General features: G+C 56.8%; 3 protein-coding genes across 3 annotated transcripts; 1 reads left to right on the forward strand and 2 right to left on the reverse strand.

The window, feature by feature from the left end:
- Nucleotides 1–1,343: 1,343 nt before the first annotated feature.
- Nucleotides 1,344–4,153, forward strand: LOC105476368 (ring finger protein 26). Its single transcript, XM_011732215.2, has one exon. The coding sequence runs from the start codon at nucleotides 1,954–1,956 to the stop codon at nucleotides 3,253–3,255; it is 1,302 nt and encodes a 433-aa protein (XP_011730517.1). The 5' UTR covers nucleotides 1,344–1,953; the 3' UTR covers nucleotides 3,256–4,153.
- Nucleotides 4,154–5,770: 1,617 nt separating this feature from the next.
- LOC105476363 (C1q and TNF related 5) lies at nucleotides 5,771–8,252 on the reverse strand. The gene is made up of 3 exons (XM_011732207.3): nucleotides 7,522–8,252; nucleotides 7,011–7,267; nucleotides 5,771–6,674 (listed from the first exon to the last, which is right to left on the reverse strand). The coding sequence occupies exons 1-3, from the start codon at nucleotides 7,923–7,925 to the stop codon at nucleotides 6,157–6,159; spliced, it is 1,179 nt and encodes a 392-aa protein (XP_011730509.3). The 5' UTR covers nucleotides 7,926–8,252; the 3' UTR covers nucleotides 5,771–6,156.
- Nucleotides 8,253–8,390: 138 nt separating this feature from the next.
- Nucleotides 8,391–17,620, reverse strand: MFR (membrane frizzled-related protein). Its single transcript, XM_024791121.2, has 14 exons — nucleotides 17,557–17,620; nucleotides 13,300–13,385; nucleotides 13,113–13,215; nucleotides 12,887–13,000; nucleotides 12,614–12,769; nucleotides 12,260–12,473; nucleotides 11,714–11,844; nucleotides 11,461–11,586; nucleotides 11,139–11,215; nucleotides 10,644–10,792; nucleotides 9,706–9,836; nucleotides 9,429–9,560; nucleotides 8,701–8,828; nucleotides 8,391–8,615 (listed from the first exon to the last, which is right to left on the reverse strand). The coding sequence occupies exons 2-14, from the start codon at nucleotides 13,351–13,353 to the stop codon at nucleotides 8,391–8,393; spliced, it is 1,740 nt and encodes a 579-aa protein (XP_024646889.2). The 5' UTR covers nucleotides 13,354–13,385; nucleotides 17,557–17,620.
- Nucleotides 17,621–18,704: the final 1,084 nt, after the last annotated feature.

The raw sequence follows: 18,704 nt of genomic DNA on the forward strand, positions 1-18,704 counted from the left end.
AATAAAAACATCAGCAACACATCACAACACAACAAACCATAACCTGGGCAGGGCCTGAGAGCAGCGAGAGAGAAAGGGTAGGAAGAAGCCAGAGGAGTTTCAGAGCCTGCAGTCCTTCCTCTGCACCGTAGCGTAGCCCCTACCACGACCCCACGGCCTCAGTAAAGGTTTGCTGCACACCTCAGCTTCTTATCAGTGATGCTTTGGAGAATGAAGGACTCCGAGGCAGTGTTCAGGGCAGAGTGAAGGGGGATGGACAATTTGAGGAGCCCAGGAGTGGAGATGGAGAATTCAACCCAAGTAGGAAATTCAGCAAAGGTAACCAGGGAAAAGATAAGTCCGCTAGGAGTCCGCTAAGTATCCTTGGAGTTAGTAGAAAATCCCAGGATTCCCAATATATTTGGGATGGGGTTTCAAATATATTTTGACTATTGTTTGAGTATTAAAGAAAAGGGCAGGGCCAGGCTTGGTGGCTGACGCCTGTAATCTCAGCACTTCGGGAGGCCGAGGCGCCTGGATCACGAGGTTCAGGAGCTGGAGGCCAGCCTGGCCAACATGGTGAAACCCCGTCTCTACTAAAAATACAAAAATTAGCCGGGTGAGGTGGTGGGCGCCTGTACTACCCGGGAGGCTGAAGCAGGAGAGAATCGCTTGAACCCAGGAGGCAGAGGTTGCAGTAAGCCGAGATCGCGCCACTGCACTCTAGGGTAGGAAGGCCCAGGGTAGCAAGCTGAGCTGTTTCGAAATCTGCAGCCACCTTTTCTCAATGACAATGAAGTAATCTTCCAAGATGTTGAAAAACCTGGTGCGGAAAGTTTGGAGTAGCAGTTTGGGAATCCCCTGTAATAATCCGCTTTCCCTTGTGAACCTCAGGCACTGTCTTAAAATTTTTTGTATCCTCAATGCACTGTAGGAGCTCAACAAATGATAGAATAGATGAATAAATAGAGGAGAATGAGGAGACGGATCTGAACAGGCTGCGAAGGAGGTGCTATTCCAAAGCCCAGCCCAGAGGCAGTGACCTCGGACTCAAACCAAAAAAAACAGCTCGCGTTCAGAGGCGGGGAGAAAGAACAGCTCCCAAATTAAGGGGAGTCCAAGGTCTTGCTCTTTTAGAGGGCGGGGCTAGGAGAACGTATTCCGACGCTGCCCGTCAACAAGCCAATCCCCGCCTCAAGGGGGAGGGGATTTAATCTGTCGCCGCTCCTTCCCTTTGGAAAGTAAATACGTTCGTGCGCCATTCAAACGGACCAATGAGTGATTGACGTTGTTGCGCTTGGCCCTCACCGATTGGCTGGAGTTTGTCGTCCCTCCCTCCTCGTCATCCCTCTGGCTCCACCCCTTTGCACACAAGATGGCGGCGCCCAGCGGAATAGGGGCTGCGCTTGGGGTTTGCTGAAGCTGGTTGCCTCTCCCACTCCCCTTTTGGGTGCAAAGCGCCGCTAACGGGAGGACGGGGGCCGGGCGGGGACAGGGGCACCTGCGTAGCTGGACTGCGAGCCCGCGCCCAGCTTGCGTCGACCCCACCCGGCCCCGGCCCGACCCGACCCGACCCGACCCGATCCGATCCAATCCGATCCCATTCCATCTGTTCCCCGTCTCCTCCCGGTCTGACCCATTGCCCGGCCGTGGTTCGCCACACCAGGCATCCAAAGCTGAGGTCGCTCCTACGGCCTGGGCTCGCCTTCGCTTTGGAGATGTTTGGGCTCTTCCCTCCCAAACAGCCCATCTTCAAAACCTGGACTCTTGGACTGGCACCTGGCCCCCTTTCCCTCTACCAAGACTCCTCTTCCCTCTTACCCACTTCTTCCTCAGATTCTTGGTACCGCCTGTGTTGGAGACTGCTCATTTTCCTTCCAAATTAATCCCAGACCCCCTAAAATATTGACAACCTTGACAACCCCACAACCGAGGAGCCAGACTTTCTTTTGGACTAACCTCCATAGCCCTATCATGGAGGCAGTGTACCTGGTAGTGAATGGGGTGGGCCTGGTGCTGGACGTGCTGACCTTGGTGTTGGACCTCAACTTCCTGCTGGTGTCCTCCCTCCTGGCTTCCCTGGCCTGGCTCCTGGCCTTCGTCTACAACCTGCCGCACACGGTACTGACTAGTCTTCTGCACTTGGGCCGCGGAGTCCTGCTTTCATTGCTGGCCTTGATCGAAGCCGTGGTCCGGTTCACATGTGGGGGCTTGCAGGCCTTGTGTACCCTGCTCTATAGCTGCTGCTCTGGCCTGGAGAGCCTAAAGCTCCTGGGGCACCTGGCCTCTCACGGGGCACTGCGGAGCAGGGAAATACTGCACCGGGGCGTCCTCAGTGTGGTCTCCAATGGCCATGCTTTGCTGCGCCAGGCCTGTGACATCTGTGCCATTGCCATGAGCCTGGTGGCTTATGTGATCAACAGCCTGGTCAACATCTGCCTCATCGGCACTCAGAACCTCTTTTCCCTGGTGCTGGCCCTGTGGGATACAGTGACCGGGCCTCTGTGGAGGATGACGGATGTAGTGGCTGCCTTCCTAGCCCACATTTCCAGCAGTGCTGTGGCCATGGCCATCCTCCTTTGGACACCCTGCCAACTAGCCCTGGAGCTGCTGGCCTCAGCTGCCCGCCTCCTGGCCAGCTTTGTGCTTGTCAATCTCACTGGCCTGGTGTTGCTGGCTTGCGTGCTGGCAGTGACGGTGACTGTGTTGCATCCGGACTTGACCCTGAGACTGGCTACCCAGGCACTCAGCCAGCTCCATGCCCGGCCATCCTACCACCGTCTTCGAGAGGATGTCATGCGGCTCTCTCGCCTAGCACTGGGCTCAGAGGCCTGGCGCCGAGTCTGGAGCCGCAGCCTGCAGCTGGCGAGTTGGCCGAACCGCGGAGGGGCACCTGGAGCCCCCCAGGGTGACCCTATGAGGGTGTTCTCAGTTAGGACCCGGAGACAGGACACTTTTCCTGAAGCGGGGCGCAGATCAGAGGCAGAAGAGGAGGAGGCCAGGACCATCAGAGCGACACCTGCCAGGGGCCGAGAGAGGCTCAACGATGAGGAGCCTCCAGGCGGGCAAGACCCGTGGAAGTTGCTGAAGGAGCAAGAGGAGCGGAAGAAGTGTGTCATCTGCCAGGACCAGAGCAAGACGGTGTTGCTCCTGCCCTGCAGGCATCTGTGCCTGTGCCAGGCCTGCACTGAAATCTTGATGCGCCACCCCGTCTACCACCGCAACTGCCCGCTGTGCCGCCGGGGCATCCTGCAGACCCTCAATGTCTACCTCTGAAGACTCCTTCCCTACCTGCCCACCCCTCCACGCTCCACGCAGGCACTCACGCTAGGACAGCATTAACAGCTCATCTCCGGGTCCTGGTCTGAATCCCTCCTACCCCTGTGGCTGTCCTGCCAAGCCTCCAAGCCATACATCCAGGACATTGAGATGGAAGACTATGATCTGGGTGGGGGCAGGATAACATAGCTTCTCCTTACCCAGTGGGTCCCTTCGATGCTGAGGGTGGTGAGTATGTCACTATGCAAGGGCCTTGAGACTGTTTGCTGTGGGCTCTCCTCCAGCTTGCCCAGGGCCCACCCAGCTGCCTCTGGGGTTACCCCTCTCTGCTTGTGGTTTTTCTGTTGGAGATCTGTAGGTCCTTTTCCTGCCTCCTTCACATTTCCTCCCCAGCTTTTGTGGCCACAACATATCAGTGTTATTTGGGTGTTTTGGCAACTCAGGGGCCTTCGGATGATCTTGAACCTTTGTGTTCAGCCAGAGCCCCTGTGCCCTGGTAGGCTTTGGGGTTAGTATCTCTCAGGTACCCTCAGAGCCACCTCTGCCTGTCATCGTCTGATGAGGCTCCCTCCCAACCTGATCCAAAAGCTGGGCTCACGAGTTTACCCCTGGGATGGGGGATGCATCTGCACTTGACTTTGGGACCATGTGCTCTCTGGCACCCCAGCTCACTGCAAGTCTCAGGAGGGATAACCAGATTTCTACTCATTCCCCTTTCACTCCCACATCACACAGAAAAATGGCATTCCTCTCTGTCTCTCCCTGGCATTGGAGAGGGCAGACTGTGCACAGTTCACTAGGGTCCAAATACAGAAGGGGCCAGGGCCCAGGGGCTTGCAGCTTCCTGAGGGGTCTCTGGCCCAGTTTCCTATGAATAAAGTTATCTTGACAGCTCTGACAGTCTCTTGTGCGTCCCTGCAAGGGAGCAGTTGGTCAAGGCAACAGACCCTGCATCAGGGTCCTTCAGCCCTGCCGGAGTCAGAAGTGTGGGCTGTGGGAGTACCTGGGCTTTAGCGGGGGAGACAGGGAAGGAGCTAAGATAGGCTGGGAAGACTGTGTCATGGGGAGAGTGCATGCCAGGCGTGGCTCTGTGAGCTGTCATCCCTTCTGATTTGTCCCCTTGCACACGTGGCTTTCGAAAAGCCTTCTGTATTTTTTCTATTTTTGCCCAAATTAAGCCCTTGTAGAGAGGAATGTGAACCATCTCACCCCTTGAGTCAGCCTTCCCAGCCCCTCCCCTCCCCGGACCAGTCTTCCTGGGAGGGAGCATGGGGTTCCTGCTGCCTGGATCCCAGGAGGAGCTGGTGTGTGTCCCTGTGTGTCTTAGCATGGGGTCTGGTGCAGGGCTGGGTTGGAGTGTGGCTGCGGGACCTCCTGATGGAGGCTGCCTGAGGCCTGTCTCTAGCTCACATTTGGGCTCAGTCCCCATTGGCCGTATCTGCCCTCACATGACCAGCGGAAGAGCAGGGGCACTCCCCCATAATTGTATGTTCTGTCTGGGACCACAGTGCCTGGGACTGCCTTCAGGAAGGGGGCGCCGGTAGCTCAGGAAGAACTCTGAGGAGAGGCCCCCCTTCCTTGGGTTGAGGCTGTGCAGATGGGGCTGGGCAGTCCTGGTTTGTTAGTCATTGGGTTGGAGGTGGGCCCCCCGGGTGGGGGAGCCTTGAGGGGCTTTGTGGCTAGCCTCAGACACAGTGGCTTGGCCCACCCAGGCTATGCCCAGAGCAGTGGGGGAGGGCTCCTCATCTCCACCTCAGAACTGGGAGGCCTAGGGAGGGTTTGGCACTTGCTCTTTCCTTCCCTCAATCCGGGACAGGGAGCTGAGCAAGGGGAGGACCGGCTCCTTCCAGTCTCTGTTTAATGTGGGGATAAACATTTTATGATAGAAGATAAACTTCCTGAGTTGGGAGTAAAGGACTCCCCTTTTCTTCCATCTGCATCTGGAATTCCTTTGGCCGACCTCAATACCCCTCCTCCCCCTCACCACCCATAGTCAGGAGCTCAAGCTTCCCAGTATCCCTGCGGCATTCTGGGGCCAGGGCACCCCCTTGTGGTCATCTCAGAAACTACTTATCTCTAGACGCCCAGGGAGGCCACTCACTCGGGTTACAGAGCAATAGCTTTCCAGTCATCTGGGGACCAGGCAAGCAGCCAGGGCAGTCATAGACGAAAGTCCTCGGCTCTTTTTTGTTGGATCAGGGCAGGGGCATGTGTGGTGCAGGCAGTCCCTATGTGGTTTAGTTGGCATCTTTGAATTAGAAAAAGGTACCCCCTTTCTTAAGGGTGGCTGGAGCCCTACACCAGGAGGGCATCCCGCTGTCAGACACTCCTACTCACAACCTAGGTGGTGGCTCTGTGGAGCAGCCTCTCATTCCCCTGGGCCGGCTTCCTGTATATCTGTCCCATATCTCTATTTCATCCAAGAACCCTGCCTTCTGCCTGAGCACCCCTCCACACCATGATCCCAGAAACAGAAGCCCCGCCACCAAAGAAGAAAGGCTGGAGCCAGTAGGAGTGTTCTCAGATTTATTGAGTGATCTCTGAGTAAAGGGCCGGCCCCATGCGCAGGAGGGGGTGAGGAGGATCCAGAGAAGCAGAGGACCAGGAAGAGAGCACCCCACCATGGGCTCCTGGGCCAGAGCAACTGGAGGACTCACACTTGCCAGCACAGCACACTCCTCTGGTCTTGGGCAGAAATCCAGTCACTGCCCCATGCTGCCATACCTGATTGCAGACAGCCACTGTCCCCATTCCTTGCCAGCGGCAGGACGGAGAGGCCCCTACCCCACCTCCCTAGTCATTCACAATATTCCAGGGGGGCCAGCCCTCCTGGATGACCTGGTTGTCAGCGTCACACCCTCCTCCTAGGAGTGAGCGTGAGCCCACTTTGCAGTGGCATTAAGCGAAGACTGGGGAGCTGTGCCAGTCAGAGTACACCAGAAATCCGGAGAAGGTGCTGTCTGTCTTGATGCTGGCATAGATGCCAATGTAGTCACCCACACCCACCTGCACCCACACTTGGTCCTCGGGCTCCAGCCTCACCATGGCGCCCCCCGAGAGTGAGGCTGGTTTGGGCCAACCCCCGAAAAACTGGAAGAAAGAGGCAATGGATTCGCCGTTCTTCACCAGATCAAACTGCAGGCTGGCCCGGTAGACAGTGGCATGGACGGCGAAGTAGTAGACCCCAGGCACCTGGCAGGTGAACTTGCCGGTGACGGCGTCGTAATGTCCCTGCTCGTTCACCAGCACGCGGTCGAAGGGCAGGGGAGCATCAGACGGCGGAGGCAGCCGGCTCTCGGAGCGCTTGGCGCTGAAGGCGGATCGCGGAGGCACCGAGCACTCCCCTGCAGGCCCGGTGGGCCCCGCGGGTCCCGCCTCTCCTCGCGGCCCGGGCTCCCCTCGAGGTCCCGGCAGCCCTGCGGGGTAAGCGGGGCGGCAGGTTGAGCGTAGCGGCCGGGTCAGCCCGCAACGGGGCGGCGACTCTAAGGTCACCGTACCCCTCCCCGCCCCTGCCTGAGCTTCGGCCAGCGCCTCCTCCCGCACGGGTACCTCCTCCACCCATTCCCGCAGGGCAGATCTAGGGGGCTGGCCAAGGGGGCGCCCGCCGCCTGGGCCCTTCCCCCGCTCTGGGCTGCAAAGCTCAGGGAGTGGCGCCCCCTGGCGGGAGCCCCGAGCCCCGGGCACTGGGAGTGGGAGCTGCGGCGGAGCCTGCTCGGACGTCGCCACCTACAGCTGCTGCGGTTCCTTCTTACCCGGCCTCCCGCCCTCGCCTTTCTCTCCCGGAGCCCCGGGCGCGCCGTCGCGGCCGTCGCGGCCATCGCGGCCCGGCAAGCCCTGGCTGCCGTGGTGGCCCGGCGTGCCTGGAAGGCCGGGGTGCCCCGGGCACAGGCTGGGGATCTTGTTGTCGTCCAGTGGGGGCGAGCCGGCCGCCAGGCCCAGGAGCAGCAGGACAAGGAGCGGCCTCATAGCGTTGGCACCGGGAGCCCGAACGCCGGGGTCCTCTCGCAGTCTGTGGGCCAGGCAGGACTGGAGTCGGGACCCAGAATCCTGGGACCTACCTCGATCCCCACCCCAGCGCGGCCCAGTCGGTCCCCACCCCACTGCTGTGCCCCTGAGGCTGAGCGCCCGCAGGGCCGAACACCCGGAGAGCACAGGCAGGGGAGAGCGGGTAGGAGCGGCCAGCCCTCCCTCCCACCGCCGGCCCGCGCCAGCCTTTCCCACAGTCCCCTCCCCAGCCCCTTTCCCCTCCTCCGCCAGACTCACCCCCCCTCCCGGCTCCCTGATGGCCTCCTTCGGGGCGCTCGCTGCTCCGGACCCTCCAGTCGGTGGTGCTCCAGCCCCCGCGCCTCTCCCCGGCGAGGCGCCCCCCGCCCTGCCGTCACCCCAGTCCTGGTTCGCTGCCTGCCGGCTCCGCTCTTCTCCTCCCAGACTCCAAGAGGAAACCAGTTGTTCGGGGGCCAAGAGCTCCCGGACCGGGAAATAGCTGGGAAATAACTCGTGGTGTCGCCCGGCGGCCGGCCAAAGTTTAGGGGGAGAAAGGAGGGGTAGAAAGACTTGAGCTGGGCACAGAGAGGCAGAACTTCGAGAGACGGACACACAGGGCACCTCCTGTTCCCAGGGCCGGAGGAGAGGCGGGGCAGTGGCAGAGACCAAGGACCAGACCCCATTTCAGGGAGAAATACGTAGGGAGATGAGGGTGGAGAGTTCTAGAGGCAGACAGCCAGTTGGATCCCTAAGGCCTAGGACAGGGCCTGCCACATGAGTAGATGCTCAGTACATTTCTGTTGAATCAAGGAAAAGGTCAGAAGGCAGGCGATAGAGAAGCTGAAAAAGCAGAAGGAAAGGGGAAGAGGCAGAAGGCGGGAAGTCTGGGTCAGAGGCCTGGATGGGAAGCGGTCTCGATTGTCCAGTGGCACAGTGTGGGGCCAGTCAGCAGCCTGGGGCCAGTAAGGGGACAGGAAGGTGCAGGGAGGGTCCCATGAGCCCCAGCTGAGGACTTCTCCTCCCCCTCCCTGGGAGCCCCAGAGAAGATAGTTAGAGACCCTGCTGGTGCCCCTTCCTTTTTCCCCTGTGTGCCAGTCCTGACGGGCAAAAGAGGACGGGCAGAAAGAGGGCAGGGGCTGGCTTCAGGGTCAGGGCTGGGAGCAAGCTTCCAGACCAGCTGCCTCTGGCAGTCTGTTGCAGTTGAAGGGCCAGGGGGTGCCCAGTAGTGCCAGGCCAGACTGGCACTGGTGCTCTGCCTCCTGGCAGACAGAGCGGCAAGGGGGCAGAACACTGCCTAGTGGGGTGCAACGGGGCACAAGCAGCCCACACAGGAGCCTCCGGAAATTCTGGTAGCAGGGCAGGCTTGTCAGGCTCTGCGGAGGGACAGCGGCCTTTAGGCACCTGCTCCCAGGCTCCCTCCCCTCCCAGGCCTGCCCTCCTTCCCTCCACCCAGAAGACCTTGTAACCGCTGAGGACTTCTACCACCTCCTCCTGAGTGGCCATGCCCACCCAGATGTTAGGGAAGGCCGTGGTGTTGTAGCTCAGACCGAGGCACATCTCCACCTGGACAGGCTCACAGGCCAGCTCTGCAGGGGTGGAGGGGAAGGCCACTGTGGGGACTGCTCACTGGCTGTGTGGCCTGTGGCAAGTCACCGAATCACTTGGTCCTGTGTGTACGTGGGTCCAATGGGGGTGGTTGTGAGGAAGCAAGAGGATAACAAGGAGAGAGGCTGTACACACACTGAGGATCCCTGCCATCCCTGAGAGCCTGCTCCAGCATCAGTTGCCGGCCCTGGGCATCATGCAGGCACGTCTTTGATCTCAGGGAACATGGGGCACCTGCGTTTGCAGGGACCGCTTGGGCATCTGGAAGAAACCCCCTGCTCCGTGTAAGAGGATGCCTTCATCTTACATGGGCTGTGGAAAGGGGCTCTGGGTGACAGAAGGGACTGGTTCTTGGAGTCCCACCACTGATTCCCAGATTCCCATTTCCCTTGGGGTGACACTCAGTGCCATTGCCACCACCAGCCGAGTGTCTTCCAGGACTCTGCGAAGTGGTCCCAGAGTCAGCTGGCCCCGCCCCCTCAGGGAGGATGGGATGGGACGGGACGCTATTCAGTACAGCAGCAGGGTTCTGTGAAGTGAGCACCCAGCCTATTCAGGGTCCCCAGGGGCAGGCTTCTCACCTGGGGGTGGGAACAAGGGGTGGCTGCAGTTGTCGTCGCTGCCATCGGTGCAGTCTCTCCACATGTCACACATCCACTGCACACCCTTACACCCTCCTGCCTGGCAGGAGAGCTCACTGGGCCCACAGGGGTCTGCAGGCACAAGGGGCATGGCAGTGCCCGGGGACATACCTACACTCCCAGTACCCCCAGAGTGTCTTGACCAGGGTCCAGAACCCTTCTCTGTCCCCCTGGAGGTGCCTCTACTGCCCACACCCACTTGCCCAGGGGCACCTACTCTCCGTGGCATTGAAGGCCAGGTAGGTGGCTGAGAAGCCTCCACTGTTGATGCCATGATCTGTCCTAAAAAGCACAGCCAGCTCATGGTGTGAGGAGACGAGGTGGGGGGGTGGCTCTGCTCCACAGAACCTGCCCAAAGCAGATAGCAGTTCTGGGCACCAGCCCTGGCTGACTGAGGGGGCACTGCAGCCTCCCACAGGCCTGGCTCTGAGCTGGAGCCCTGGATGATGCCAAAGTTGATGGGAGACACAGGGTTAGGGTCTGGTGAGGAAGACACACATATTCAGCAGACAAAACATTAAACAAACTGCTTGAACTTGAGCCACTTCCAGATGGGGAAAAATCAGCGGGGCAGCCTGGCGTTGTGGCTCACACCTGTCATCCCAGCATTTTGGGAAGCCAAGTCGGGAGGATCACTTGAGCCCAGGAGTTTGAAACCAGCCTGGGCGATATAGTAAGACCTTGTCTTTACAAAAAAAATTAAAAAAATAAATTATCTGGGCGTGGTGGCATGTGCCTGTGGTCCCAGCTACTTGGGAGGCTGAGGTGGAAGGAGCGCTTGAACCTGGGAGGTCAAGGCAGCAGTGAGCCATGATAGTGTTACTGCACTCCTGCCTGGGTGACAAAGTGAGATTCTGCCTCAAAAAAAGAAGAACAAGAAAAATCAATGAGGGTTTGTAAGGGAGGTGGAGGTGGCCCCTGCCGGTGGGGAGAAACTGGGGCAGGGAGAGGTTTGGGGAAGGACCTCCTGGGGACAGGGAGAGTGTGGGGTGAAGGTTTTGAGGTGAGAGCTGTCTTTAGGGTAATGGTGAAGAGACCCCCGGCCTAGAGTAGCAGAAGAAAGTGAAGCTGGGGAATGTGCTGGGCCGACATGGAAGGCGGGGCTGGCAGACTGTGAGGATGGAGTTGTCCGTGGCTCTTCCCTGGCTCCTGTACCTGCCCAGGAGGCTGAAGGCCCCTGAGCTGCTGGTCTCATACACCTCCACGTAGTCAAACTTGCACTCATCCTGAGCCTCCAGGCTGAAGTTGTGGAACTGCAGTTCTATGCTGTGTCCAGCCGGCACCGAGATATGCCAGGTGCAGAGCTGGGGGAGGGCACAGGTGGGCAATTCATGACCCCTTCTGTCTCATCCTGGGCACCCAGGCTGAGCTCCAGAAGGGTCTTCTTCCCCCACTGCTGGCTGGGGGGTGGGGTCGCGCTTTCATCATTGGTGGCTCTTAAGGGCCTGGTTTCAGAGGTGAGTTGACCCATTGTGGGCACATCTGGGTACACATCAGGCACTTACTAATATCCCCCATCCCCCGTCTGCTTGATCTGTGAGCTTCCCAAGTAGAAGGTAGTGTCTATCATGCCATTCCCATTACACTGACTTGGGTGCTCAGGTGCTTCCACGTGTGCCCCTCCCCCTCTGCATGGAGCACCGTGCTTACCTGTTGGTGAGGGTACTGCTGCAGGTAGTTGGGAGTAGAGAAAGTGCCCTGGAGCCCAGTCAGATTCCCCCCACACCCTGTAGAGAGATGAAAGGGCTCATGAGTTTGCTAGGATCCGTGCTTCCATCCAATAGTGATTGTGGGCAGTGACTGCAGAGCAAGAGTTTTGGCCATGCCCATGGGAAGCAAGTTCTGGGCCAAAGAATGACAAAGGAGGAAATGCTGGCAGAGGCCCTGGTTTGAGGCTGGACCAGAGCTGGGGGGCCCAATTTGAACCCAGATCAGATGCCTGAAGAGAGGACCCCCCATGCCTGGCCCGTACCTGAGAACTTGGCACTGCAGTTGGTCTCATCGCTGCCGTCAGCGCAGTTGGCAAAGCCATCACACACTGAGTCAGGTAGCAGACAGATGAGCTGGTCACAGCGGAACTCATCATGGGCACAGCTCCCTGGGTGTGGGCACCAGGAGTCAGGGAGGCCCCGAGTCTCCACCCCTTTGGCAGGGCTGGGAGTGGGTGGAGGGGAAGAAAGTGGACACTCAACAGGCAGCTGGGGACATGGTGGGAACACACTCACCATGCCCAGGGGCCACAGCCTGGTACCAGGCATGGAAACCAAATCCTTCCACACTGCTGTCAGAGATGAAGGCCACCAGGAGGTGGCTGGCATTGGTGTTGAGCGTGGGGGGAGGCACCCTCCCACAAATCCTGCAAGAAGCCGGGTTGGGGGTGATGGAGGCTCCAGGAGCAGGGCCAGCCAGAGAGGAGCTTGCCTGGGCCTTGCAGTCCTATTTTCTTAACCCCCAAACTGGTGACCATGTGGTCAAAAAGTCTCCTCTGATGTCCCAGGGAGCTCTGACCTTCTTAGCATCTGCACATTTATCCTTGTAGCATTTACTCATAGGAAGATAGAAAGGAGATCCATGTTACAGACTAGGAAACAGGTCAGAGAGGGGAAGTGATCCTCCTCACGGCACACAGCAAGGTGGTGGCAGAGCTGGGCCCAGAGGTCTAGTCGCTCAGTTTCTTCCTCGGTTAGCCCTTCCCCCTGCCACTCCCTGATTCTGCTCTTTAGATAGTGGTTCAGGACACGGTGGGATGTCCTGGGGACAGAGGGACCTACCTGAGGAGGGAGCCTTCAGGCTCAGGGGAGATTTCCAAGCGATCAAAAAGGCAAGAGGCCACACTCTCTATGCTGAGGGCTTCGATTTTGAGCTGTATTGCATGGTCTGTGGCCACCTGGATGCGCCACATGCAGTGGGTGTTGGGGGGGTAAGGGTCTGGGTAGTTGGGACTGCTGAAGAAGCCCCTTGGACCAGAGAGGAGGCCTCCACAGGCTGCGGAGATGGAGGTCAGAGTTCAGAGGTCAAAACGAGTGAGGTCCTTTATTCTCCAAGGTACCTCTTCCTCACCCTCCCCTCGCCCCCACCCCATCATCTTGGGCCCTTCTCCGGGAAGACCTGCCCTGAGTACTCACTGGCCTGTGGGGAGGGGCTCACACCTGACTCCTGCTGCCCTTTAGGGGTCCCAGCTGCCTGAGAGGTGGTGATGGTGGGGGTGGTGGTGGTGGTGGTAAGGCCTCCGGCAGGCAGTGGGCTATGGGAGGCCCCAGGTGGGGGTGCAGCCTGCAGCTCTGGAGGTGGGAAGATGGTGGGTGGCGTTCAGAGGAGCTGGATCCTGGGAGGCTGGGAGAGCGGCTGATGGAATTTCATTCCAAAGCCCTCCTTTCAAGTTGTCCCCAGGTACTTACGGGCTAGGATGATGGCCACCAGCAGCCCGAGCAGCAGGAGCAGCAGGCTGGCGAGCAGGAGGACACAGAGCCAGGAGAAACGGCAGTCTGGCCGCAGCCCTCGAGGATGCCGACCTGTGAGCCGGCAGGTGGGGTTTTGAGAGCCCCTTCTGTTGGGCATTTCTCATGCTGCCCTTGGCTCCTGGGCCTCTCTGTCCTCCCCCAGGTCACCCCCTGGGATGGTTACCGTGCCAGGGAGCTGGGACACTATAGCTGGCATCCTCTGGGAAAGCTGGGGGAGGGCAGGATGGCCCAGACTCAGGCTCGAAGGCAGGATTGCAGAACTCGGTCTGGAAGGGAGAGACTTGAGGGCTGAGGCAGTGGTGACCACTGGGGTGCTGGGTCTTAGGAGCACGATTCTATGTGGCCCTTACCTTGCTCGATTCTGTTGCCTCCACGCAGAGGATGACATCTGAGTAGTCCTTCATGGCCCAAGGCTCTGCATGGCTTTCTGGAGTCCCTGTGACAGCCCAAGACCCCCCAAGGGCCCACTCTCTGACCACAAACTCCCTATCAAAGGGGCAGCCTCTACTACCCAAGGGAAAAGGTTGCCAGGCTAGACCAGCTCTTGGGCTGTCCTTGGTAGAGTGGTTTGGCCTATGGGCTACTCCGTCTCTGTGTGAGGGAAGGGATGGCAGCCAGGAAGAATTCACAAAGGCACGAAATGGTCCCTTAATCCCACTCAGCTGAGGATGCCGAGGCCAAGTCCCTGGCACAGGGTGGCCGTTCTTAAAGGCACAGGCGGTGGCTGAGAACACCCAGCAGAGGTAACTAGGTACTCTGTGCGGGGGTGTGACGAGGGGAGCTCTCCATCCCCAGCACCCAAGGCACTGAGTGAGCACTTGGGGGGTCGCTGGGAGGGGAGAGAAGTTGCAGGCAGAAGGGAACCTTGGGTGGTCTGAGAAAGAAGCAGGGTGGAGGGGGTGGACAAAGCCAGCTGCCCACCTTTCCTCCCCACCAGGGTTACAGGGGCACTGGCCAGGTCGGGTCTTTGGAAGGGCCCTGGTAGATCACCAGTGGGTGTGACCAGGACAAGGAGAGAAGGACATGGCGTGAGCCAGGGACTGACTGCTCATTCCTGGGACCCCTAAACCCGCAGGAGAAAGGACAGGGAAGGGGGAGAAGGTGCCCAGGTCTTAGGGAGGGTTGGGGTGTGGAGTCTAGCCATCGGGACTGTTGCACGGTTGGAAACCCACACACTGCAAACAAGATTACTGCACGCCTCTTTCTCCATGGGCGAAGTCCTCTTGGAAAATCCCAGCCTAGCCCTGCTGTCCTCAGGGAGAAAGGAAAGGGATTGGTAATCTGTTTTGTGTTAGCCATGCTTAGGCCGAGAGTTTGGCAGGGAGGGAAGTGGGGAGAGAGCCTCATATTTCTGGCTACTATTTGTAGAATGTCTGGGCAAGAGGGCTACATGCAGTTTCTCTCCTTTCATAACTATAAGGTAGCGTCACCATTTTACAAATGCTGGTGCTGGGCTCTGAGAGGTTACATCACTTTCCCAAGGTCACACAGCTGGTAAGATACAGAGATGAGAGTTGAGCCTAGGACTGGATAGAGCTTAGGCTCACGTTTTCTATGATGTACCTCTTTCACCCCACGTTGGGGCTGAGGCATGCTGGGGTAGCAGAGGGATCAGAGTGACACGGGGGCAGAGTGAGGAACCCCTTGGGGTTGGAAGCAAAGAGGGCAGGCTGCCCTCCTTGCACTCAGGAAAGAAGATGCCTCCACCCACACGTTTTTCTCCATTTGTTACTGGAGGGCCTTAGTTTGCTTTTGTCTAGGAGGTCAAGCTGTTTCCTGGAACCTTGGAAGTCTAATGGTACTTGGTCTTTAGGGAAGAGACTTTTTGGGAGCTGTAGGGACAGGTGCTCTTGGAGAGGATCAGACAGTTCCTGACCACAAAGTACTTCTCATTCTGGCTGGATCAAGACAGAGCAGGATCCCCTGTCACACAGTATGTGAAGAGCCTTGCCACAGGGGCAGCTTCATGGACACAGTGGCCCTGCGCTGAGCTTTGAGGATGATTGGCTGGGCGAGCCATGCCCCTGGGTCTGCTCCTCTGAAGCCGCTCGTTCGCTGTCATCATTGAGAGAGAGGCTGCTGTGCCGGGGTTTGGCTGGGCACTGGGCTCTTGGAGCTGACTGAGACAAGGTGCCCTCGTCTCAAGGAGCCCCTACTCTGCTGTGACAGCTCTCAAAGTGGGGCCCGGGGCCTTCTTTTAGAGGGCTTGAGAGCTTAGAACTAGGCTCATAATAACACTAAGACATGATGTGCCTTTTTCACACTCATTCATGTTTTCCAGACGCTCCGTGACATGTGATATGACATCGGGTTGAATGCTGAAGGAGACGCAAGTCCAGCTGCCTTCTATTAAGCCAGATGCTAAAGAGATTTGCACAAATGTAAAACGATGCTGCCATTCTTACTAATTTTTTTTTTTTTTTTTTTTTTTGAGACGGAGTTTTGCTCTGTTGCCCAGGCTGGAGTGCAATGGTGAGATCTCAGCTCACTGCAACCTCTGCCTCCCGAGTTCAAGTGATTCTCCCACCTCAGCCTCCTGAGTAGCTGGGATTACAGGCGTGCACCACCAAGCCCAGCTAATTTTGTATTTTTAGTAGTGACAGGGTTTCTCCATGTTGGTCAGGCTGGTCTCATACTCCTGACCTCAGGTGATCCGCCTGCCCAGCCTTCCAAAGTGCCAGGATTACAGGCATGAGCCACTGCGCCTGGCCCATTCTTGCTAATTTTTTGTTTGTTTGTTTCAGAAAATATAGGTGGTTGTTTAAAAAAATTATTATTTTTATTTTTTTTTAGTTATACTTTTAGTAGAGACAGGGTCTCACTATGTTGCCCAGGCTGGTCTCAAACTCCTGGACTCAAGTAATCCTCCTACCTCAGCCTCCCAAAGTGCTGGGATTATATGGTTTTTAAAAAAATTATTGGCCGGGCACGGTGGCTCACGCCTGTAATCCCAGCACTTTGGGAGGCCAAGGCGAGTGGATCACGAGGTCAGGAGATTGAGACCATCCTGGCTAACATGGTGAAACCCTATCATCTCTACTAAAAATACAAAAAAGTTAGCCGGGCGTGGTGGCAGACGCCTGTAGTCCCAGCTACTTTGGAGGCTGAGGCAGGAGAATGGTGTGAACCCAGGAGGCAGAGCTTGCAGTGAGCCGAGATCGTGCCACTGTACTCCGGCCTGGGTGACAGAGCAAGACTCTGTCTCAAAAAAAAAAAAAAAAAAAGAAAAAAAGAAAAAAGAACGTAAGGGGGTTGGCCGGGTGCGGTGGCTCATGCCTGTAATCCCAGCACTTTGGGAGGCTGAGGTGGGTGGATCACCTGAGGTCAGAAGTTCAAGACCAGCTTGGCCAACATGGTGAAAGCCCATCTCTACTAAAAATACAAAAATTAGCCGGGTGTGGTGGTGAACGCCTGTATTCCTGGCTACTTAAGAGGCTCAGACAGAAGAATAGATTCTGTCTCAAAAAAAAAAAAAAAAAAAAAAAAAGAAAGAAAGAATGTAAGGGAGTCTTTTGAGAAGTGTGGTTCACTGGACAGAGATGAAGACAGTTTACTGGGCCGTAAGTCCGGAGATTAAATGCTGTGTAAACTGAAGAAGCAATGGCTTCCTCTGATGGGGCCAGCAGGAGGACTTCCTGGAAGAGATGAGCCTTTAAAGTTTGAGGGTTGAAAAGGATTTGAATAGGCAGAACTTGGGGGTTGGGTAGGAAATTCCAGGAAGGAGGAGAGGCTTAGCACTGCGACCTGAGGAACTTGGTCACAACTGGCCTGTGAGTGGGGGGACAACAGAAGGGAGGCCAAGGGAAGGCCTGGAAGACCAGGAAGTTTTTCTCTGCTTTGCTGTTGCCCACGGCCATCCTGGACTACACCCAGGACTCTGCGGGCACACGCACTCCTGCACCTGGCTGTGTTATGAAGGGGTTTCTGGAGGAAAGGAAGGAAGCCAGAGGCCAGCTCAGGGTTGGGGAGTGGCACACCTGAAACACACTGAGAGTGAAATCCACTGCAGACCCCTCAGCTCATCGCCTCATTTCACCCTTATTCCAGCCCTGACGGCAAGAGGAGGGAGGTATTTTCCTCTCATTTTCTGGATGTCACCAAGGCTCCTGGACGTTAAATGCCTTTGCCCAGAGTTGTACAGCTGCCCAGGGGCAGGGCTGGGTTGCAGAGCTGGGGCTGTTGGAGTCCTGATTTCCACTTTTTTTGTTTTTGCTTTTTGAGACAGGGTCTTGCTGTGTCACACAGGTTGGAGTGTGATCACAACTCACAGCGGCCTCCACCTCCCAGGCTAAAGCAATCCTCCTACCTAAGCCTCCCAAGTAGCTAAGACTACATGTGTGCACCACCATGCTTGACTCACTTTGTAGAGAAGGGGCCCCCTATGTTGCCAGGTCTTGAATTCCTGGGCTCAAGCAATTCTCCTGCCAAAGTGCTGGCATTATAGGCTTCCCTGGTCTTTAGAAGCGTGGGACCTAGGAGCTCAATCCCATTACTACCTCCAAGAGGCAGGTGCCCCCAAATATCGGGAAATTGGAAAAGCCAATTCCTTGATTTTGGAATGCCTATTTAATGGGCATTCTGTTTAGTTTGGGCAGTGCCATACTTACCTACATCAAGTGTATTGTTCCGGAAAAGAAGGTAGAAGCATCCAGAGAGATGAGAGGAACTAAATATTTGCTAAATAGGGACAGTGTTGGTTAAAAAAAAAAATTTGCTGAGGATCACCCACCATGAGAATCTCAATGGAGCTTCAATGGCGTAGTCCTGGAAATGGAAGTGGGGGAAATGGACATTTGTGGAGTTGCTGAGTACCTACTATGTGCCAGACACCCACCCCTCCCCTCCCCTCCCTTCCCTCCCTCTCTCCTCCCCTCTTTCCTTTTTCCCTTTCCTTTCCTCTCTCCCCACTTCCTTCAGGGTGTGTGTGTGTGACAGGGTCTTGTTCTGTTGCTTAGGCTAGAGTGTACTGGTGTGACCATGGTTCACTGCAGCCTCAACCTCCTGGTCAATTGATCCTCCCACCTCAGCCTCCCAAGTGGCTGGTACTATGCCTGGCTAATTTTTGTACTTTTTGTAGTGACGGGGTTTCACCATGTTACCCAGGCCGGTTTCAAACTCCTGGGTGAAAGTTATCTGCCCATCCTGGCCTCCCAAAATGTTGGAATTACAGGCATGAGCCACCGTGCCTGGCCAGACACTGTTTTTCTTAACTGGCACTCACAACTCTGAATAGGTAATGTTATGCTCAGATTACAGATGAGGAAATTGAGGCTCAGAGAGATTAAGTAACTTGCTTGGGCTGTGAATGCCAGTCTCTTTCTGCTGCCTCCTGCATTCCTGCACAGGTGCTTGTTTCTGCTCTTACAGCAATGAAGGATGGGGACCCTCAGAGGTGCCCAGCTCAGACAGTCCTACTAGGGCCCAGGTAGGAGGCAGATCATGCTGGTTTTGCTGTTGGATGTGTGTGAATGTCACACTGCTGTTTGGCTCAGCTCCTAATAGACGCAGGCTTGGAAAATTTGCTGCAGAAAGTCCTGCAAAATGCTGTCAATTATTCAAACTAAAGGCAGAGTACTCAGATGGAAAGAGAACTGGATAGGCAGTCAAGATACCCAGGTTCCATCCTGTCTCTGCTCCTGACATGCTATGTGGCCTTGAGCAAGCCTTACTCTAGGGCTCAGTATCCTCACTGCCAAATCAAGATCATGGACAAGGTGACCTCTATGATCTAACTCTAAAGCTTTATAGAGGCCGG

The sequence above is a fragment of the Macaca nemestrina genome, chromosome 12 (genome assembly GCF_043159975.1).
Source record: "Macaca nemestrina isolate mMacNem1 chromosome 12, mMacNem.hap1, whole genome shotgun sequence".
Lineage (NCBI taxonomy): Eukaryota > Metazoa > Chordata > Mammalia > Primates > Cercopithecidae > Macaca > Macaca nemestrina.